This window comes from Lissotriton vulgaris, chromosome 1_1, assembly GCF_964263255.1.
Source record: "Lissotriton vulgaris chromosome 1_1, aLisVul1.2, whole genome shotgun sequence".
Taxonomy (NCBI): domain Eukaryota; kingdom Metazoa; phylum Chordata; class Amphibia; order Caudata; family Salamandridae; genus Lissotriton; species Lissotriton vulgaris.
In genome coordinates, this window is record NC_141685.1 from 1,559,390,584 (window position 1) to 1,559,414,592 (window position 24,009).

Below are 24,009 nucleotides of genomic sequence, written 5' to 3' on the forward strand. Positions count from 1 at the left end.
GGATGTATGACGTTACAACGCATACTTTTACAACGCCTACCTTTACAACGCATTTTTTACCCCGCACCATCCATTACAACGCATACCATTACAACGAATACTTTGAAACTACCTTTACAATGCATTCCACTACAAAGCATACTACATTTACAACGCATACCATTACAACTCATAACATTACATTGCATGTAAGGTATGTATTGGATAGTGTAGGGGTAAAAATTACTATTCTAACTCCAGGGGGTGCAACAGTAGGGTAAGTGTTGGATAGTGTAGGGGTTAAAATTACTATTCTAACCCCAGGGGGTGCAACAGTAGGGTAAGTGTTGGATAGTGTAGGTGTTAAAATTACTATTCTAACTCCGGGGGTGCAACAGTGGGGTAAGTGTTGGATAGTGTAGGGGTAAAAATTACTATTTTAACTCCAGGGGGTGCAACAGTAGGGTAAGTGTTGGATAGTGTAAGGGTACTATGTGTTGTAATGCTATGCGTTGTAATGGTATGCGTTGTAATGACTGCGTTGTAATGGCATGCGTTGTAGTGGTGTGCGTTGTAGTGTCATGTGTAGTAATGGTTGCGTTGTAAATGCATGCGTTGCAATGGATGTTGCGTTGTAAAAGTTTCGTTGTAATGGTAGTGCGTTTTAAAAGTTGCGTTGTAAAGGTTGTTTCCCGCATTATTCCATTGCAGTTTTTTTATTGTGGTTGTAGTACTGCATTCTGTTTCAAATGTTTTGTTGTATTGTGCCCTCTTATGTTTTGTTGTTCTTCTCATTTGTTATGTTAATGTGCTGCGTTTTGTTGATTACTTAAGATATGTCAACACATGCTGCTATACTTTAGTTCAAAAGCACAATGTTCTTTTAACGTTTTAGCAACAGACAACCATTTACCAATCCTAAAGATGGTAAAATATAACTCTCTTAAGTTAGCACTTGCGTTGCTCACAATATATGAAATTGCCCTTGTATTTTTCCGCCCCAGAAACTGTGGTCTTAAATGCTATATAGAAAGTTATTACATGTATTATTTTGCATATTTTTTGTATCAACATTTGTAAACTTCAATCTTAACAGGTACATTTTCAATCAAAAGTGTATTTCAAAGCTGCAGAATGCTTTGTGAATACAACCCCCGATTTCATTACTCTCAGTAGTTCTCAGTTAAATAAAGTCAAGAACAAATTTACAATTTTTGGTAGCATCTATATGTTTTTTGGCAATAGTGTATCCATGGGCAATCAGAATCAAATGACTACTTGTCTCAGGCCTGCATGAAGACACATCCACAGGGCATGATGCATTGGACTCAGCAGAGATACAGGCCGTCCTTCAGCCTACAAAGTAGACAACATCCCATCTTGTTGAGTACTTATCATGGAAGTAAGTATTTGCATCCTGGCTGGATCTTACAGAGAGTTACTGGAGGGCAAGGAAAGGGTGAGGGCATGGAACCACGGTGCCATCTTCAGTACCATGCTTCTACAGTATGTAGCAAGCCACGTTTACCCTGGCCGCCCTCCTTAGGGTCCAGAATGACCCTGGATTGAGGCCGTGCCTCAGTGAGACCCTGGACACTGTGGTTCAGTGCGTGCCAGTAGGCTCTAATATTGCACTGAACCTTTCTTTACTTTTAGGGTTCATCTACATGAAATACCACAGCGCATTTGAACAAATCTGAAACAAAGAGAAGCAATCTCTGCTCATTGTGTCCAACTTGTTTATGTCATAAGTCCATGCATTACTCCCAGAAATTTCGAGTTTCATGTTTGAACTTTAGACGCCCCAGACGCAGAAAAAACGGGCACGACTCTGCGCTGTGCCAGTGTGCCTTGTTAAGGTGCACCATCTGTTCTCTAAAATGTAGGTGTGTGCTTCACTTGAGGTATCACGTCTGTCTCTGAAGGCATCTGATCTCAATTGTGGCAACTGGGGCTTTTGCTTCTACTCTACCTTTCACCTCATAGCCATTTTATCTTAATCGTAAGACGGCGTGGCACTAGCGATGCAACTTGGCCTCATAAAATACATCCAATTTTCTTTCCAATTTTCTTACCTGTTAGCTGCTAGCTTGTTTGAGATAAACCCTCCTGGGATCTGAGTCACAATATATCCCCAGAAAAATGAGCCGTGGATGAGCCCCACTGTTTCTGGATCCCAGTTGAACTGAGCTTTCTGTAAAATAAAATGCAAATGTTTCATGTTATTTAAATTCTGTTTTCTAAACCGACATAAATCACACTAAGACCTCTATATTTACAGCCATTTTGGCCCTCGTAACAATGTCAAAATACCGGTCCAGTAAAGACATGGCTTGGCAGTTCGGGCTGGACTGTTCCCATGAGGCACAGGGTCAAGGCTGATTTGGATATGGCCATGTCTGAACTGGGGTGGTGTGGAGTGCAAATAAAAGATGGATTTAGGCCCAGATCTCTGTACTGGGGTGAAGGTATGACATTGTTCTGCATTCTGTCCATCAACTGTTGTTTTTGCATTTGTCACCCCGAGTGGGATGGGTATGCTCAGACGTGAGTCCCATGCTCTCCACACCACTGGAGTCAAGCTATCCTGGCTGAAGACGGCTGATAGCCAGAAACCGGTCCTAGGATGCTTGATTCTGGTCCAGTAAAGACAATTCGGGCTGGACTGTTCCAATGAGGCACAGGGTCAAGGCTGATTTGCATATGGCCATGTCTGAACTGGGGTGGTGTGGAGTGCAAAAAAACGATGGATTTAGGCCCAGATCTCTGTACTGGGGTGAATGTATGACATTGTTCTGCATTCTGTCCATCAACTGTGGTTTTTGCATTTGTCACCCTGAGTGGGATGGGTATGCTCAGAAATGAGTAACCATGCTCTCCACACCACTGGAGTCAAGCTATCCTGTTGGGATGGGTATGCTCAGACATGAGTACCATGCTCTCCACACCACTGGAGTCAAGCTATCCTGGCTGAAGACTTCTGATAGCCAGAAACCGGTCCTAGGATGCTTGATTCCGGTCCAGTAAAGACATGGCTTGGCAGTTCGGGCTGGACTGTTCCCATGAGGAACAGGGTCAAGGCTGATTTGCATATGGTCATGTCTGAACGGGGGTGGTGTGGAGTGCAGAAAAACGATGGATTCAGGCCCAGATCTCTGTACTGGGGTGAATGTATGACATTGTTCTGCATTCTGTCCATCAACTGTTGTTTTTGCATTTGTCACCCCGAGTGGGATGGGTATGCTCAGACGTGAGTCCCATGCTCTCCACACCACTGGAGTCAAGCTATCCTGGCTGAAGACGGCTGATAGCCAGAAACCGGTCCTAGGATGCTTGATTCCGGTCCAGTAAAGACATGGCTTGGCAGTTCGGGCTGGACTGTTCCCATGAGGCACAGGGTCAAGGTTGATTTGCATATGGCCATGTCTAAACTGGGGTGGTGTGGAGTGCACAAAAACGATGGATTTAGGCCCAGATCTTTGTACTGGGGTGAATGTATGACATTGTTCTGCATTCTGTCCATCAACTGTTGTTTTTTCTCATAACAATGTCGGCGATCGGACCGCTGACTGCTATCGCCGAGGTCAGGAGACCACCTGACGAGCAGTCAGCGGTCTGACTGCCGAATTAGGGTGGGACTGCCGTGCTGGCAGTCGGAAAGTGCTCTTTTACACAGCGGCTTGTGCTGCAGCCCAGAGAAAGAGTTGCAGCACAAACCACTGTGTAAAGAGCAATTTGTGCACACCCATGCACCGTGTGCCATGCACCACATGGCACACGGTGCATGGATGTGAGTGGGGGCACTGCATGTGCCCCCCTAGGGCCAATTTGCAGTGGCCCACAAGGGAAAGAGGCTCTGTTTGGGGCCCCTAAAGTCCCTTTCTGACAGCCTTTTCATGGCGGTCAGACCAGCATGAAAAGGATTTGGGAAAGGGGCATCTTAATACCGACGACGGAGCCTGCCTCTGCACCACCGCCATTCAGGGATTGTGATTCTGACAGCCACCCGTTGGTATCTATGATCCTAGGGACGGTCTCCACTCTGACCACTTGTGCTCCAACCGCAGGTATTGAAATCTGGCAGTTGGACCGCAGGGCTGTCTGTCAGTGCGACCTCCACCGACGGCTTGTCAGTGGTGGTCCAACCAACATTATAATGAGGACCCTAGTTCCAAGCACTAGAATAAACAAGCAATTTATATCACATTTGGAAACAGTGCAGGAAATGTATAAACCTTTGGAGAAAACCCACTACTTGCACATCATTGACATTTTATTGGTTTGTACTATCGTTTTCAGATTTTTTTTCTCAGACTTCACACAGATAACACATTTTTATGCCTTTAAAAGGTACATATATGTCCAATTGAAAATCTGAATAAAATGTATTTTCGATGTCTACATAATATTGGTTCCATTAATGAGAGGGACAAAAAGCATGAAGTTATTTACTTTGAGAAATAGGTCCTGTGAAGGGTGAAACTGATCTGAAACAGCAAAGAGATATTAATTATATGGGATTTGATAACTACACTCATTACACAAGGTAGGTTTATCGGCATGACCAGATCATCTTTGGAACCGCTCTCAAAGTCATAATTCATGTTGCATTTGGAGTACAGAAAGGACTTATCCTGACAATGAGAAAACCAGCACATTTCCAATTTCACTGTTCCCTGGATTCAAAATACGGCCTCTAGAGAGCTAGAGAACATAGACTACTTGATTGCCTTAGAGTCTCTAACTGAGTACCTGATTACGATCTTGGCGGACAGGGTTACTCCATTACAAATGTGACTGATATCTTGTCTGCTAAATTACAATTCCATTATATCCTATGGTACTTGTAATTTGGAGGACGGGATATCCATCACATTTGTGGTGGAGTATTCCATCTGCCAAGATCGTAATCAGGCCCTAAATTCCTTAAAGTGAAAATCCAGTTCTCTACCGAACATGGTAGCTCTCAGATGCCAAAAGTCAAGCATGAACTAGTCAAAAGCATTCAGAGAAAATGGCTCTTGAGTTATGTTGTGACTTCCTCCTAGAATTACCATGCAAAAATTGTCATACATTCCCCAAACACTAAACCTGATTGTAACATTGTAGAGCGATCGGCTCACAACAAACAAGAGTTGTGTGATTCCCCAGTTACATGTCTAAATACAAACTTTATGTTATGTCATGTCATGTCATGTTGTGCAGATTTGTACCGGTACAAAAGGGGGTGGTAATGGACGGAGCATCTGAACCAATCAAACACTCACACCCAGTCAAAAGATCTGGGTTTAATCCATCACCGTTCTTTAGCCCACTCTGCCACCCCAGTTCAGACATGGCTATATGCAAATCAGTCTGACCCTGTGCCTCATGGGAGCAGTTCAGCCCGAACTGCCAAGCCATGCCTTCCCTGGACCGGAAACAAGCTTCCGAGGACCGGTTACTGGCATTCCAGCCGTCTTCAGCACGACTTGCTTGAATCCAGTGGCAAAGTGAGCAAGGGACTCACGTCTGAGCATACCCTGCCACACTTATGACGGCCAAAAGCGGTACAAAAGGGCTGAAGACGGTCGGAATGCCAGAAACCGGTCCTCGGAAGCAAGTGAGAAACATTTCTGGTAATTCGAGGGTGTTCAGATTCCGCAGTCAGCATGGTGCCCTTCTGTTGGGTAACCAGCAGTGGCTCATCACGGAAACGACAATCAGTCTTTTTCTGTTGCTCCTGTTTGACGAGGACATGATCTCCCTCATGCAAGGATGGCGATCTCGCTCTCCTTTTGGCGTCGGCGTATGCCTTCATTTTGTCTTTGTTGTGTCTGTCGGTCCCGGACATTTCTTGGTGATTGTGACTTGGCAATACCTCTTGCAGGGCTCCTTCCCATGTCGGGATGCGATTTCTCATTGTCCGCCCTAGCATGAGGGTCGCGGGGCATTGCCCTGTAGTTGAGTGAGGAGTCGTCCTGTAAGCCCTGAGGGCTTCATTCAGGGCGGCCTGCAGCTCCTTCTTCTCAGCTGTTGCTTGCTGGAAGGTCCTTTTGATGGTGGCCATGAACCTTTCGACGGTGCCATTGGCTTGTGGCCAGAGTGGTGTAACTTTTCTGTGCTTGAAGTCCATGTGCTTTGCAAATGCACTAAATTCGTGTCCATTAAATGGGGGCCCATTGTCCGTTTTAACCTCTCTGGGAACACCCCAGGTTGCAAATACCTCGTCAAGCACCTTGAGTGTGCAGGAGGCACTGGTGGACGGTACTATTTGAGCAATAGGAAATCTGGAGTACTCGTCGATTATAGCAACCACATACTTCCCAGATTGAAGCGGTCCATAAAAGTCCATGGCAACTTCTTGCCACACTCCGCTGGGCAAGGTGGTCATTTGCAGTGGTGCAGGAGGGTTGCTTTTGCTGGTCAACTGACAGAGATGACAGTCTTTTAATGTATCTTCTACCATTTGGTCAAGAGAAGGAAACCAGACACGTTCTCTTAACGCGCGCTTGGTGGATACTACTCCTCTGTGGCCTTCATGGGCCAGATTGACAACTCCCTGCCTTTATTGACTAGGAATGACGAGTCGATGATCTCTTAGAATGACTCCATCAGTGGTGACAGACAGTTCATCGCAGACGTGCCGGAATGCTTGTATCTCTTTCCGGATTATGGGATCAGTGTCCTCTTCCTGCAGGTTATATCTCCATCTGTTGGTTTGGATCCGGTGGAGTACCATTTGTAGGATGGTGTCTTGGGCGGTGACCTCCCGGATGACATCCATGGGAATGGCAGGTGGCAATGCCTGGTCAGCCACAAAGTGGATATACTCCTCAGCGATCGATGGTTTGGATTCTGAAGATGGCTGAGGGTGACGGGACATGTAATCAGCCGGGTTCTCCGCCTTCCCTGGTTTGTGAACAATCGTGAAAGTGTACTCCTGAAGCCTGAGACCCCATCTCTCAATTCTCTGAGGCATCTTGGATTTCGGGTTGCCATAGATGGTGACTAGCGCCTGATGGTCCGTGATCTGGGTAAAATGTTTGCCATAAATGAAAACATGAAAGTGTTCGCATGCCCACACCACGGCAAGACTCTCCTTCTCAGGCTGCAAGTACTTCTTCTCAGGATCAGAGAGGCTGCGGCTGGCATAGGCAACAATCCGCCTTTGGTCAGAGTCGTTATCATATTGAGCCAAGATGGCCCCTAAACCAACGGGGCTTGGGTCAACCGTGATCTCAGTCTTCCGTTGAGGGTTGAAGTACGAGAGGCTGTCAGCTGATTCCACAGCACGCTTGATGTCTTTGAATGTTTGCTCGCACTCAGGGGTCCAGTCGAACGGTTGACCCAGTTTGGTGAGAGCCCGAAGGGGGTGACTGATGGTCGCATAGTCACGGATGTAGTGGGCACAGTAGCTGGCCATCCCCAAGAAGGATCTCAAGCCATTGACATCTTGCGGGCTCTTGGTGTTGTTCAAAGTCGCAATCTTGTCCGGATCCGGCTTCATGCCCTCGTCTGAGAAGATGTGGCCAAAGAATTTCAGGGTGGCTTGGTGAAACTCACATTTCTCCTTATTCAACGTCAGGTTTGCCTTCAACAGGGCATGACAGACACGGTCGAGCGCGATGTCGTGCTCGCGAACATCGGATCCATAGACCAGGATGTCATCGCTATAGTTCAAGGTGTTGGGGATACGTTGGATGATTTGCCGGATCGCCTCCTGAAAGATCTCGGCGGCAGAAGAGACACCAAAACTCAACCGTTTGTACCTATAAAGTCCTAGGTGAGTCGCAAACGTGGTGATATAGCGAGAGTCGGTGTCTAACTCAAGTTGGTGATAGCCCTTGTTCAGATCCAACTTAGAGAATACTTTAGCGCCATTCAGCCCAGCAATCATGTCGCTCAAATGCGGACCAGGGTGTTGCTCCCTTTCAATCGCAGTGTTGGGTAGGCGCATGTCAACGCATAGTCTCACCTTGTTGGGAGTCCCTTTCTTAGGTACGATAACCACTGGGGACACCCAGGGAGTCGGGCCTTCCGTCCGCTCTATGATGTCCGCGGACAAAAGTTCCTGCAGCTCGTCCTCGACGGCACTTTGCAGATGAAATGGAACACGTCGTGGGTGCTGCGCGACAGGTTTGATCCGTTCGTTGATGTGCAGATGGATTTGACACCCTTTCAGCTTGCCTAGGCCTTGAAACAGCTTGGGAAACTTGCTGATGCAGTCTGTGTTGTCATTGACTTTGAACAGGATTTCCACTAGGCGAAGACGTTCTGCAGTGGGGAGATTGAGTAGGCAGTCGGCTTCAGGGCCCTTGATGACATGTATCACTGCCGGTATGGAGATGTTGTCATGCGTGAGAGTCGTGTGGAATTTGCCCAGACAAGGAAGTGGCTTTTTGGACATCCACGTGAAGACACGGACTGGTGCATAAGTCAATGGAGGTTTCGGAATCATTTTCTCGTGTTCCGTAACTGGAATGTAGTTCAGCGAAGCCCCGCTGTCCATTACAAATTTGGTGTTATGATTCCCCACTTTTATGTCTAGGCGTGGATACCTTTTGAGTTGGTTAGGATCAGCAATCATGTTTACATATTCCACAGTGTAGGCCGAGTCCCTGGAGGATGATGACCTCGACTCTCGAGATGGAGATATGCGTTCCCAATGTGATCTGCGTGACTCTCGGCTGGAATGCGATGAGTTTGGGGACCGCACAGGCTCTCCTTGAACAGCTCGGATGTGGTGTTTCCTTGTGTCTGAGCAAGACGATCTCGTTGTTTCACCTCGCCTTTCCTTGTGGTAGTCCCCACACATTGCTTCGAAGTGGTTCGATCGCCCACACTTCCGGCATCGCTGGCCCATAGCTGGACAGGAGTCTATATGAGGATAATCATACCCACATCGGTAGCAACGTCTGGTTCTTTCTGGTTTCCGATCTCTTCGCCCTGGCTCTTTTCTTCTGTATTCCGGGCGTCGTTGATGTGATGATTGTCTTGGTCTCCATTGCTTCTCTTGTGAATATTGTCGTCTGCTACGGTGTTGTTCCTGGACGCGGTGTACTTTCTCATGGCTCACACTGTGTCCTGTTTCAATGGTGGCGGCGTGTTCTTCCGCTTGGTCATATAGGCGAGTCATCTCCTCTATCTCTTCCAACTCATGAGGTTTTCTTAGCAGCCGCCTTCTGAGCGTTTCCGAGTGGCAGCCGGTTATGATTTGCAATTTGATGGCAGCATCAGGCGAGAAGGTTTCGAACTCACAGTGTCTTGACAGCCGTCATAGCCGGGTGATGAATGCACTCATCGCTTCCTCCTTTCCCTGACGTGCTTGATGGAACGTATGGCGTTTATAGTCCACGTTTCTTTTATGAAGAAGCTTCTTATTTAATGCCTCACGTTCTTTGACATAAGTATCAGCATCCGCAGGTGGAATGTCCTTAATTATTTTGCTTACTTCTCGACCTGCTAGGTTGCGGAGGGCAATTAGCATTTCCTTATCTGCCGTTACTTTGGACCCCTCAATGTAGTCTTCAATGTCTTCCATCCATTCTTGCCACTTGGGGCCCATGCTCCCTCCAGTGGTCACGGTCAAGGGTTCTGGCGCTCGCAGGTGTGTTCCTCCCTTGACTTCATTTCGCGGTGGTGAATTGGCTGGGGTCGCGTGGGTCGACATTGTGTTGCTGTGTCCTTATGTATCCTCACCAATGTTTGTGTGTTTTTTTTTCTATTCGCCAATGCTTGTTTATTTGCTTTTTTCAATGCTTGTTTGTTTCTTTTCGCCAATGCTTGTTGGTTTCTACTCGCCAATGCGTGTTTATTTGCTCTTGACAGTGCTTGTTTCTTTCTATTAGCCAATGCTTGTTTATTTGCTCTTATCAATGTTTGTTTCTGCTGGGTGCCTGACTTCGAAATGGCCGCTCTGCAACAATCAAGGGTCCTGTCCTGAAAGGCGCCTGACTTCAAGATGGCCACCGTCAATGCAGGCACACACGAGGCTTTCTCTCCAGGTTCAGTCACCTCCGATTCACTCAGGACTCACCGGTGGTCGACTTCAAGGGCAGTCCACACCAGGATTCACTCTTCTTCAGCCACTGCGACCATCAGGTGAGGTTGGGGTGGGCTCCCAGCTCACTTTCTAAGTTCCCGCTCTTCTGCACCGATAGCGTGCCAAAGCTCACGCATCGGGCGTGAGGTTTTCCGACCTCCGTCGGCACCCAGGCTCCACTTCTAGCGCACTCGGCAGCGCTTGTCACCAGGCTCTCTGGGACAGCGTCCTCCACGTCGGGGGACCTTTACCTCACTCTGGGGTGCTGGACAGGGTCGGAGTGGGCTCCCGACTCCTGTTCTTTCACGGGTGCCAAGTTGCACGCATCCGGCGGGACTCGCGCTTTCGGCGCGAACAGCTTCTTCTTTCGAGCGTTTCAGCGCTCGTGGCAGTGGCTCCCTCTGGGCTCCCCACAGTCGCTGGAGGGGCAGGGTCACCTGCTGCTGACCTTTTTCTTCAAGTGGCAGCACCACACAGCAGTGGACTCTTTCCTCAACGCTGCAGGGGACAGGGCACTCTTATGAGGTTCTTGTAGACTGCAGTCATGCCTATCCCACTCTCGTCGCCAGTTGTAGCATCGTGCTACAAATAAAGACAGACACTGCTTGATACTTGACTGGAGCTTTATTGCCTACTTCCAGTGTCTTCCCCGTCCCTACTCTAACTGACCCTCATCCTGTCCTGACCCCTCCTCTTCCCCTCAGCCCACCTAGCTCCGCCCACCCCAGCTACTAGACTGTCTACTGTATTACATCTATCATTTCCCACCTCATGGAATAACCAGGACCCTCCTACTTGCCGAGGAAGGAAATAGCTGGGATTAGTCAGGGTGTCTGGTAATCAGGGCGCCTGCCATTGTGATCGATATAAAAAAGCGGTAAACCTGGGTATAATGCTCCCTCACCTTTATTACAGTCCTGTTTTTGTTTCTTTGGGAAAAGATAGCTGGATGGCCAATCAATTTCCATTATAGTCCTCTAGTGATTTTTCTGTCAGAGAAATTAAAGAAGAACTGTAACGAAGGCCCGCCTTAATTTAACAAAGAAAGAAAAAAAACACATGTTACCTCCTTGTCCATTTTCCTCTCCTACTCCTTACACAAGTTAATGTCTCTTCTTTGCGGACATTAATTACCAAGCTCAACTTTGAATATTTTCCCAAACAATTATGGCCACTGTCTACCCAGAAGCATAGAAATCTTTCATTTTCTTGGATAAGTTCATGGAAGGCAGATACGGCCCAGCAATCTGTGCATCTGGGGCTTCTCCTCACTGGATCTAAAGTCTCCAATCAACAAATGGAAAACATGAAATCAGTCGAAAACAAAAATGTATTGCTCCAGTAAGCCCTTTCGGGAGAAGCAGAAGATTTGTCACACAAGAGCTTTTGGCCCCATTTCTGAGAAGTCCTATACTCAGCACTTCCAAGGCAAATCCTGGTTCCAGCCTGCCTCCTCCAACCCTCCTCTTCTGCTCCAAATGCATGACTATGCCAAGGACTCAGCAGTAGGAGGGAGTCTTTTTTTATTTTCACAAAGTCAGGATGAGGTCAGTGGTGGATGACTGGCCTCTGCAGGTTGCAGGTAGAAGGTTACAGCATAGATTTCAAAGACCTTTCCCCTGGTCATTTCCCCAGTCTCTGGTTCCTTGAAATCCTGGCTCCTTAAAGGCTCTTTTAAAGAGGAGTCAGCTTCTATTGGACAAAGCTGTGATAATTCTGGTTCCTCAGTAAGAAATGTTCCAGGGATATTACTCAATCCATTTTATTGGAGCTATTTTTCGAACAGACTTTGAACAGGCCTTTTTTCTTTGAAGAGACGAGAGTGAAGTTTGGGTCCCACTTATCATTACTTCTCAAGAGGACTCAAGACTTGGCAATGATGTGGCTCAGGAGTTAAGCAGTAATGGTATCAACGCTGACATACCTGCCATGTGGATGTTTACATCTGTATCCCTTAGTTCACCACCTCCTCATATTCTGAAGCCCTGTGTCTCAGGACTACAAGCCTTTAATTCCTGTGACTCTGGGTGTACTACAACATCTCCACTGGTGGTTAATCGCAGCCCATTTAGAAAGCGGGTTCTCTGGAATCCACGCAACTCTGAAGATACTTGCGACAGATGCAAGCAAAGGGGGGTGGGGTGCGAATGGAGCAAATTGGAAGGTCCCAATTCTACCAATCGGAAAGAACTGGATTCGTTTTCAAAGCACTAATATTCTTTCACTACTCTTGCAGGGCCAAGCGGGTTGTGTACAAACGAGTAATCAGATTGTCAGGTCCTTTATCTATCACTAGTTGGGATGTGTTTGTCCCCTTTTCTCCTTTACCAAATGATAAGCCTAAGGGATGAGGAGAATCTCTGTTCTCTACCAGCAGCTTATCTTCCGGGGAAGGAGAACGTGCCGGCAGATCTATTGAGTCTGACATTTCTGTCCTCGGTATCCCTGTGTCTGTGCTCTTTTCTCTGCAGAGAAATTACGAGGATGTTCAGTCCTTCATGACTGGACCTATTTACCACAGATGACAATGCACTCCTTCTCAAATTCTGAAGCCTTATCCCTTTCAGTCAAACCTGGGCAATAGATACACTGTTGCCTGTCTGGCCTTGTAGTCTTCTCCATTGCTTTCCACCTTTTCAACTGATCGCTGGGGTGGTAGAGAAAAAAACTGCAGAATGAAGCAGAAGACTGCTGATAGGTCCAGCCTGGAAGGGGAGTCCTTCAACTGTCGGTTCAGCCTCATTGGGTATTTCCTCTGAGGCCCATTCTTTGTCTCAACACCCTACAGAGATTGAGTCTGGAGGTTTTGCACTTGAAAGGGGGAGCCTAGTGGCATAGGGTTGTTCCCTTGAGGTCGCAGAATGCATTCAGCAATTCTGGAGGCCTTCCATCTTAAAAACATAAAGCCGCCATTCGTGCAATATTGAGTCTTGGTGCAAGAATAGGTACTGTTATACTACATCTTGTGACCCTAATAGAATCTTTGACTTCCTTAGGGATGGCTTCCTTCTTGACCCAGCAGTGAAGATGTCCAACCTATTATTCCTCTAGCCACATGGAGTTTTTTCTTAAATGTCTGACAGTCCATTTTCCTGTTCCAGGCTGGGATCTTCCTTTAGTACTTCAGGATGTGCAAGCCCCACCTTTCAAGCTATTGGAGACAGTGAACTTTAAGTATCTAAGGTGGTTTTCTTGGTTGCCATTTGTTCTGGTAGGAGGGTGGGTGAGATTTAGGGTCTTTCATGCACTTCTCCATTCTTAAGGTTTTTCACAGACAAAGTTCTTGTCCATCATTTCTCCCCAGGGGTCCCACTGTTTTTCATTGCTCTTCAGACATTGCCTTGCCTGTTTTCTATTCTAATCCATTTTCTGAAAAAGAAGTATAACTACACACTTTAGATGTCCATAGAGCACTCTCTAGCTACTTACAGAGAACATCTTCTTTTCACAAAGTAGACTCTCTCTTTACAACTAGTGGTTTTTCAGGGCGATGTCTCAAGCTTTTAGGTTTGACATGGTCAAGGTGGATCAAGATAGAAATTCCGAAATCTCCCACCTGATTTGGATGCTGCATCCCGCCAGCCTATCTATGGCAGTTCAACCGCCATTGAAAGGTTGGCAGGAATGTACTTTGGGGGCCTTTTGCCCGCATGGTCCCTGCCACATAGTGCAGGGAAATGCACAACATGCATTTTTACCATTGTGGCGGTGCTGCACCCTCGGCAATGGTAAACATGCACAATGCAACCGCCACAGTGGTGGTCGCATTCTAATGTAATGTGCGGGACCACCACCATGTAGGCGGCCGGTCCCATTCCCCAGTAAGATGGCGGACAGACTTAAGTCTGTCAGCCATCGTAATCACCCCCTATGTTCTTCTTAAGACTTCTGACCTGGTGCTACTTTACTATCTCCTCCCATGTGAGCCCAAAAGGTTTTGGAGCAGTCTAATGTTTTATAGCACTATAAAGTGATAAGTAATACATTCAACTACTACACAGCGTTTTGTGGCACTGTAAAGTGAAAAGTGATATATGTCACAAGTACACAGAGTTTTCGGCACTGTAAAGTGAGAAGTTATAAATGCAATTGGTGCAAAGCATTTTAAGGCACTGTAAAGTGAGAAGTTGTGTATGCCACGAGTGCACAGCATTCTGTGGCAATGTACAGTGAAAAGTGATGCACACCCTAGAGTTGGACAGCGTTTTGTGGACCTGTAAAGTGAGAAGTGAGTCATGCCATGAGTGGACAGCCTTTTCAGTGTATTCTGTAAGCTTTTTTTTTTATTTCAGCAAAAGCAATTCCTCTGTCCACCCAGGAAAGAGATTTTAGATTGAATAGAGCTTGCTTTCTACCTTCCTCATCCTCTGTTTTGAAAACAACTCCACCGGGTAGACAGACGGTTCTCGTTCCGTCCTATCTTTTGAGCTAGTAAGCTAGTAAGCTACCTGACATTATTTTTAAAGTTTTAACTTTTGTACGTTTTTACTTTAAGTTGTTTTTACTTTAAAATTGCACTGATCATTACACCTACCTCCTGTCACAATTCACCTTCAGCTTCCTGGTCCACCGCGGTTTCCGTTTGTGTGGAGGGAGCGGGAGGAGTAGGGGGCGGTTAGGAAGCGGAGCCCGGGGTTGAACTTTTCTGGTTGGAAGCCTCATTAGCTGGATGACAGAGCGGACGAGCAGCGGACATGCACAGCGGGCGCATCGCTGGCATGCAGAAGGCACACCTAAGGCAAGCCTGTCTGCCACCAGTCACGCCCGAACGGGACCAGGGCCCAGAACCCCTGTGCCGCCAACACACAGGTAAAATAACATATTGATGCAGCCATCTACTCAAGCTAAGGAACCCCTGCCACCACATATGCTGACACTCTATGGCCCCTCTTAGTGAGGAACCCCAATGCTCCAACTGTACGTTTAGGTTTTGCTCTTTCACATAGAGAACTCCAGAGACAAAACACTCCTACACACTCAAAATGTTTCTCTTAAACTGTCGATCCCTACCTAAACACTCCCTTGAGCTGAAAACTATACTGGAAGATGAGGCCACAGATATACTATTTTTAACGAGTCCGACCCAGATTTGGCGCAGACTCTCCCTGCTGGCTACAATATCCAACGGAAAGACCAGGAGAAAAAGAAAGGTGTATGCGTGGCAATAATATATAAACAATCCTTTAAATGTCGGCTAGACCCCAATATTGTTGCTGACTGTGAGAGTCTCTCTTTCACCATTGAACCATCCACTGTACAGTCCCTTTACGGAGTGCTCATTTACCGCCCTCCTGACTCGGGCAATTCCTCCAATCCCAGCCGCGGTGCGTCCATTGGGGCGTAGGGGCGTAGCCCCACCAGCCACATGGACCCGCATCGCGGCCGCCGGCCGCAATCCTATGTAAATAAAATTACTGTGACTGTAGTACATGATAAACATAATACATTGCAAGTTGCAACATTCAATAATCAGCCGCCGGGAATTACGCAGGGGCCAGGGGGGGTGGCCTGCTGCAGCTTGAGTGACAGACAGTCCACAGACTCAGGCTGCAGCAGACCGTACTGCGCAAGTGCAAATTGGTTTGCAACTTGTCCAAGCATGCGCACTCACCGCACTGTAAGTTCCCCAGCGGGACCTTGTTCGCCTGCCACAGCCCGGGTTTACAAAGGGCGACAGGCCGAGCAGCAAATGTGCCCCCCTAGCCGATCCTGGCGCTGCATGCAGCGCCAGGATTGGCTGGTCCACCGCGCAGCATCCATCATTGGATGCCGCGCGTGGTGGGGGTGGGACATCCTGTCAAGGAAGAGCTCTGTCGCGGCCGGCCCGTGGTCGGCGTCTCAGATTTAGCCAATTCACGGACAACATATCAGACTTTTCTTTTCTTTTAAATGCACACAAAAGGCAGCTCAGCCGTTTTTTCCAGTTTCTTTTTTGTTGCATTCAGCGCCGAGTGGAGAGGTCACGTGCTTCGGCCTTAAGATGCTGAGGAAGGCTAGTCTGAGGGGCCGCGGCACCGAGTGGAAGGACGAGACGAAGAGCTCCCTGGAATATGGTGAGTCTGTCGGCTGGCGAGGGTCACAGCGTGAGTGGTGAGGCACGCCGGGATTGAGAGGTACAGAAAGACACGTGGTATAGAGTAAGAGTATATGGGCACTGTTCAGTACAATGGATGCGGACCGGGGTCATTAAAGCATGGGGGAGACGGGCACACTGGCTTCCTATACATGTTATAGCAACATGCTGTCCGGCTTTATAGGTGGGTGGGGGGGGTGTTATCTGTGCTGTGACATGAATCACTCCTTCCTAATGAAATCATTGCTTGAATAGAGCTGCTGAGACTGCTTCTATTGACGTTCTTCAGTACATTTTCCTTTTGATTCTGTTTTACCCTGTCTCAAGGTGCTTCAAATCAAAGATAATTGCTTGCTGTGTATGAAGGCAACTGTGTGTGTGAGCGGAGGGCAGACATAAATCGCCTTGGCTAATCAAAGCACCATTGACCGCTCCACTTAGTACATGGTTTTGCAATTAGGAGCCTATTGAAACAGTTGTTTAGTTATTTTTCACAGCATTAAGCTGTCGCTGGTTGTAAGTGCATGGCACTTTTCCACTGAAGGGTTTTTCAAGCAGCCCTTTATCTCTGTCTGAATTGTTGTATTGCATAGTGATTTGTTGGTGGCCTAAATGTTGACTTGGTAGTCGTGCCTACTGTCTTAGTTTGCCTCTTGAGTATTGAACGACCACTGATCTCTCACTGGCTGAAATGACTTGTGTGACAAGCATCAGTTCCCACAGTGGATGTGGTTTTTAATGGGATGGATGGATGTACGCTTGTAATGGGATATGCTAAAGTATTACCAAAGTATTCCTAAGTGCCCCCGGCTCCTGGTTGTGCAAGCACACCCGCACACAGCAACCTCAAAATGGCAACAAAAACAAAAAAAACACTCAGAGATAGTGCAGGAGGCACTGAAAGGTTTGGAAAAAATGGAAGAGGAGTGTTGGGAAAGGGTTAGAAGGCATGGGAAGGTGTGCCAGGCAACAAATGGCTAGGGGCTAATGGGGAAAGGGTGAAATATTTTATAATAAGTTGAGCAGGATGGGGACGAGCGGAGGAAGCTATGGACGAGTAGAGGGAAGCAACAATGAAAGTGACGAGGTGGGGGAAACTAAAGGGGAAGCAGCACACAGAGGAGAGAGCAAGAGAACACACACATTCCTGTGGTGTGTTGAAACTAAAAGAAGTATTTTCCCGAATTCAAGCAAATTCAGCAGTGCAGGGATACAACCCAACCAGTGTGAGTATTGTTTCTGGGCAGGACAAATGCATGAATAACGAGGAAAGCCATTAAATCAGGCAGCGACAACTGAAATAGTCAACAAAGCCATACAATCACAAGCAAAGCGCAAACTCTTTTATGTATTGAAAACAATAGGTCTGCCTTCAGCCAGCTAAAAGCCAAAACTTAAAAAGAAACTCCACAAAAATAGAGTTGGCAGCAAAACCAACCTGAAACATTAAATCTTGCTGGAACCATTTTCAATGTAACTAAGAAAATGCAAAATGTAAACCAGTATCACGCTGTAAATTTTGCTCTGTCATTTAGCTTTTTTGCCCATGTATGTTTCCTATTCCTCCCCTGTTTTTTGTTATTTGACTAGTTCATTCATCCTCTTTTGTATGGTTTAAGGGAGGGGTAGTTCCACTTGTTTTGTTCTGCTTTAGAATATGCTGTAGAACCTTGCATGGTCATTCTGTGGTTATACTGAATAAGCAGCTACCTGTGTTATGCCATCTATTAATGTAATAACTGCACTTTCACAATTGCTTTATTACCCTTCCTGCTTTCTCAAATTTGCTTGAAAATGCAGGATTTTTCTTCAAAATTTTCTTGGGGAGGGTAAACCCCTCAAACACCCCTTTTGGGGTTCAGGCACGCTCGCTGCGCCCGCTCGCAACGGTGCTGTATGCAAATCACTTTGCGCCCACCACTTTGAAATGTCACCCACCGCCTCTGTCCAATCCTTACCTGACGTAGCAGCCATACTAGTAGGCACCTCCCCAAATACTACGCTCTTGGGGGATTTTAACCTCCATTTCAAGGCTGAAGCTTCAGAATTGACTAAGGACCTACTAGCAACTCAACTCCTGCATAAAAAAAACTTGGCCATACGCTCGATCCAGTTTTTACTAATAATAACAAACTATTGGTAGGTGATCCCACCCCTCTACCATCGACCGATCATTTCCTGATTCCCATTTACGTTAACTCCCCAACCCCTCCCCCAGATACAAAATGTACCACCGAAAGAGTCAGGCCATGGACCAAACTAGCAGTAGAAGCTTGGAACCCAGCCCTAGAAAGTCTGACTCCAATCTCAATTTCACATCAGCCGCAGATAACTTCACCACCTGGATCGAGACATCAGTAGACATGGTCGCCCCAATTAAACCCTGTCATAATGTGAGAGAGAAACTCTCACCCTGGCACTCCCCCAAACTTCGATCATTCAAACAGGATTGTAAAAGATTGGAGAGAAAATGGAGGAAAGACTATACAGTCATTAGCAAACAGAAATAAAGAGAATCCATAAAACACAATCAAAGCGAAATAAAAATCACCCAGTCGGTGTACTATGAAGAGAGAATTAATTTAGCAGCTAACACCCCCTGAGAGATTTTCTGCGTCGCAAAGGACTTTTTAGAACTCCCAAGACCAGAATCCTCTCTTGTGGTCTCCCCTGAGTGATAAACTAGCGGACTTCTTTCTAGGAAAATTTAAAAACATTTACTATGTTTTCCCTAAACCACCCCGCCCTAGTGACCTCCTTGTAACAAACAAGGCCCGGCCCAGACCATGCGCTCAATATATTTCCCCCTTTGAATCTAGCCAGGCTATCAGAAATCCTCCTGCAAATGAAATTGGTTCCCCCTAGATCCAGTTCCCCCCCCCACGCACTATGCAAAGCAGGAAAAGTGATATTCCCCCTCATGCTCAAAATAATAAATCAGTCTATGGCTATTGGTTCAGTCCTGGCACCCTGGAAGAATGCCTCTACTAAAATAAAAAAAACCTGGACCCAGATGTCTTGGGTAATTACCGCCCCATATCTCTGCTCCCACTGAACTGTTTAAAATATTTATTAAAAGCCTAATTTACTGGTAAAGGAGGATTTGCCCTAAATATTTTACAAGGATCCTGGGACCCTTTGTTTTGTCAAAGTGTAATCCTTCTAACATTCTGAGAAACATTTTGTCCATTTTTTTCTCTGAGAACTGGCATCGTACCAGGACAAATCGGTTAACTCAATCTGACGAAAGCGCAGTGCTGCTGGGACCAAGATTCAGAATGCTTGAGCTCTGAGCTTTTCCACAGCAGCAAATCCATTTCAGTAGGACGTTTTGCAGAGGCTCTCTGGCCTCGTAGAGCACTGATTGGCTACAAATTTCAGCTTTGTCCCGGTGGAGAAATCTGAGCTCCAAAAAAAGTGACAACGTCCAAAGGTGGAAGGCTCCACCGGGCAAACTATCCAGCTGGCAAAGGACATTCCATGACTAAAAAATTTGATTTTTTTTCTGCTGAGTACTTTCCAGCTTAACTGGGACTTAGTCTGACATCTTTCTATTCTTGTGGACCCCATCCCAGTCACAGCCTGCAGTCTTGAACATCTGAGGATTTTTGATGTACATTTCCGAGACTTAAGGCCTAATTACGAGTTTAGTGGTCCATCGGATTGCCAAACCCAAGGTGGACCAGCGAGCCAGCCACCGTATTATGACTACGACAGTCGTACAGCCATAGGACTGCTGCAACCACCAGGGATCCGCGATCCCTGTCATTCAGTAGTTCAAAGGCCCACGTGTGAGCCTTTGAACTACACCGCCGCATGACTGCTGCGCTACCTGCCCGTCAGACCACGAGATGACTCGTATTCTGGTGCGCTGGGGTCAACTTTGGCGGTGTTAGACTGGGGCTCCGGCATGGCAGCCCACGCCTTCACTGCCAGTTGTAATCAGGCCCTAAATCAGAAGCTAAACTTCTGACCAGGTGACCAGGATGAACCTGGTTTCTGTATCCGAACCGCACTCCCTAATGGTCAGTCTTAAATCGTGCCTAGATCCCATTCAAGCACAACCAGATGACTGTGGTTTATGTTTAACACTTTTTATAGATATTTTTAAATTGAGACTTTAAAAATTTATATCTCTAGTTCCCCTTTTTGGATATTTGGTTTGATTATTCTCTATTTTTATAAATTGGAGTGGGGTTTTTATTGTGTTGTGTTTTTAACTACCATCTACCCCAAACAATAATCCGCATTCCCAGAGACACCTTGAAAGTTTCTCAGTTCAAACCAGCGGTGATATGCTCAGGTTGATTTTCAGAAAATAAGGAGGCATCTCAAGATCGACTTAACAATGATATATAATTGCAAAATTGAAAATGCACTAACTATGCAATGTGGAAGGGTCAATAATTTTATGGTGACACATCTGAATTCAACAAAGAACATGAAATTGATCCGGTGGTCAATGGGTAAGAAATTTGCAAATATGTATTTGTGTCTATCTTTGTACAGATGCTCTATCATCCCCATCAATCCGTAGTACAGAACAAAAATAAGGATGATGAGTTTTTTTGTCAAACGTGCTGTGACTTTGGTAAACCACTGCTGCCCGTACCCAGCTGCTATTGCCAGGTAGCCCAGGAAAAAGGCACGAGGGAGTCAAGATGGATCCTGAAGAACCAAAAGAGAAATGAAACATAAATTCTGGGGTAGAAAATGTGTGAGCGTTGGTAGGTGAGGCTTTCCACACGAGACAGAGGAAATTCATCCACGCTGCAAAATGTAACCATGAGAAATTATCTGCAAGAACCTATTTACCCCAGACTTCCCTAGGAGCAGAAGGACACACTCTGAATAGGACAATTAGCAGTGACAACCATAAGGCAGCCTCCGTAAGTCCCCAGGGTGAACCACCTGTCTGGATCATACACGTACATAATATTTAAATGTGCCACATTCAGTAACCACTGCAGATTAGGCGGGCTTGATAGGTGAGGCAACACATAAATAGTTGCCATCTGCTATGACATTGATGGAAATGAATATCCTACAGCATGATAAATTTTAAACCACAAAACGTTAACACTGCATATGTACTAACCCACAACGCACAAAATTATTTAGAGTATAATTAATTTTTGCATACTCATGATGAAACCGATCTGGGGAGTGACAAGCAATATGCATGACAAGAGGTACAACAAACAATTATCAGCATGCTGCTGAAAGCATGAACAACAAGCATGAGGTTGGAATACATAAGGACTTGAAGACGCAAACGACCAGCACGCACATTGCAGACATGAATATGCCATCAACAATGAACAACAGCAAGCTGTGTCTGTAATTCAGAAGCAGCTCACCACAGGTGGTACGCGCCATTAGGTGGCTAACTGCCAGCTACCACAAAACACAGCAATTTAGTGTGTACACAGGTTGACACAGAAGAGTACACATGAGATCAACGGAAGATAGGGAGCCAAGGACAACACATCAACGAATATATATATGACTATATATGTGTGTGTGTGTTCTCTAGTAAAAACTAAACACCGCCATCCACAACAGTGCTGCAATAATTCCAATTTTAATTTGGGGCTGAGCAGAAAATCATTACATATGTGTGTGTGCATGTATATATGTGTGTGTCTGTGAGTATTAGTGATATGTCGAAATATAGATACATTTTTCATATTTTTAAAATTCTATAGTGAACTCAATTTAAACTTTTAGATTAATTTAATGTTATTTTCAAAACAGATTACATTTGATGACATAATGTGCTGTCACATTTTATTCTGTTACCTCCAGGTTAATAATACATATTTAACATTATTTCATACTTATATTATACATTAAAGTATTTGCAATTTTTTTTAATAACCTTTCTTAAATTTTCCTATACTTTGCCAAAGGACTCTCTCCCACTCCCCCCACCCGTGGTAGAGATCGCCACTAAAGGGTAAAAGTTACTAATAATAACTTTGCACTTGTAAATTCTGCTGTAGAAGGCCAAATGTCAGTCTACATCAAGGTGTAAGTCTCCTCTCAGAAATAGTGAATTGCAGAGTAGAGAATACCACCTAAGTGGATCAGTAGATCTACATCTGAGTAAATTCACACATGTATATTTACTTATGTGAAATTTTTTTTAAAAAACACTTCACTTGAAAACACTTACAAATGTCATTAGCGACCTAGTCTTAAACACAGACCCAGTCCTAAACATCCTATCACCAATTTGCTTCAGTTACTTCCAAAGCTGATGGTCTCCAATTCCGGGCAGGACATTTAAAACTTTAAAACGATCTAAGTCTTCCTAGACACATTGTATACTGTGTGGTGGACTCCATCCTTACGAAGAGAGAAAAGAACACGCTGGAGTCTTACCAATCAATAAACCTACTGTACATATATTTATAGATCGTTAGTAAATGTATTTTGGAAGCTCTACAAATATAAGAAGAAACAAATCATGTCAATTGTGCCAGAGGGTTTCAAAGGCTGTTGTTAACAATAGACCACGTGTTTTTGTTGGAATACATTATTGTAAAATTCATTTTGGCTAAAGAAATGCCATTTTATGCTGGCTATATTGACAATTGCCTGGATTTTGATTCCATAGATAGACACCTACTACGGAGATAGTTAAAAGTGGACGCAGTTATTTCCCGAGCCTGAGGGCTCCAACGATGGCACCAATATTTTATGGCTGGCCGAGAGGGGCCCGTGTTCTCGCCCCTGATGGCCCTAGTTCAAGGGGGAGTGTGTATTTTAGGAGCCCCGGGTGGCTCCAACGCTGCGCACATATGGCCGGGATGCCCGTCACCCCCTCCCAACACAATCCCCAAGGATGGGAAGTCGGACGCAGTTCTGAACTTTTGGAAGGCGGGAGGGAGTCACCCTCCCGGCCGTATTTATTAAAATATGAAACAAAATTTAAAACATTAAATAAAAGTTTCATAATCATGTACAATTTTCATTTATTACATTTCGATGAAGACATGTTCTTTGGCTAACCTTAACAAATCTCTAATACAAAGGTTTCCTAGCCGAGTCTAACATCCTGCAAATGCATACATTCTAAATTAAAATTGTACATCCTAGCATTAAGGGCCAACAGCAAGGTCTTAACCGGTGTCAGATCCCTACTACCAAAAACTCTCGCCCTCACGGTGTGAGTGGCGGCCGCGCAGAGGACTGTACCCTCCTTGCCAACTCTAATTTCCCTTGTCTTGTTGGGGGCCCCCCTTTCCGCTCGACGCCATCTTAAAGGTCGTCCGAGCTCCCGTGTGAGGTATCTGTAGGAAGGACAGCGTGGACTCCCCCCCCCCATCCCCACACTCTCTATCATATCCGCCGTCGCGGATAACCGGGCCCCGGGAAATTCGTAGGAGGGGCATATAGCCGCCTCCTCCCCTGGAAGGGGCCTATGGCCGTCTCCCCTTAGGCGACCCATCCTTAGTGGGTGCCGCCTCCCAGTGGGAGGGGCCAATGGCCACCTCCCCCCGGGCGCTCCCATCCATAGTGGGTGGCGCCCCCCTCTAGGGACCTTGAAATTACTGCTCACCGATCATGACCTTACCGCCCGACCAAAATAAATACAACATTTGTTCACCTACTAAGGAAGAAAATATCAGCATGTCTAATTGTATCAAAACTGTTTACTCCTAAAAGAAAAAACAGTATCCTACAGACAGAAGTCACATCCTCAATCTAGACATTCATTTACGTCAATACAGAGGAAAAAAGGGGCCTATCAGAGCAAAAAACTTTATTGCAAAACCAAACATTGCTATAAGGGGCTGGTGGGTGGGTCAAAATTGCTCCTTGTTCCGTCGAGGGCTCACGAGCAACGAGTGGGTGCAGCCTTCCAAGCACAGGAACAAGAGGACGCTTCTTCGGATTCCCGCTCTATTTATTCTTCTTCGGGGGG

General features: G+C 46.0%; 1 protein-coding gene across 1 annotated transcript in view; it reads right to left on the bottom strand.

Annotated features, from left to right (window-relative positions):
• SLC17A8 (solute carrier family 17 member 8) overlaps positions 1 to 24,009 on the bottom strand; it is a 323,457-nt gene that overhangs the window by 181,507 nt on the left and 117,941 nt on the right. Inside the window, exon 3 of the mRNA XM_086936990.1 lies at positions 2,055 to 2,173. Coding sequence (XP_086793116.1) covers positions 2,055 to 2,173 — 119 coding nt within the window. The remainder of the gene's footprint in view (positions 1 to 2,054; positions 2,174 to 24,009) is intronic.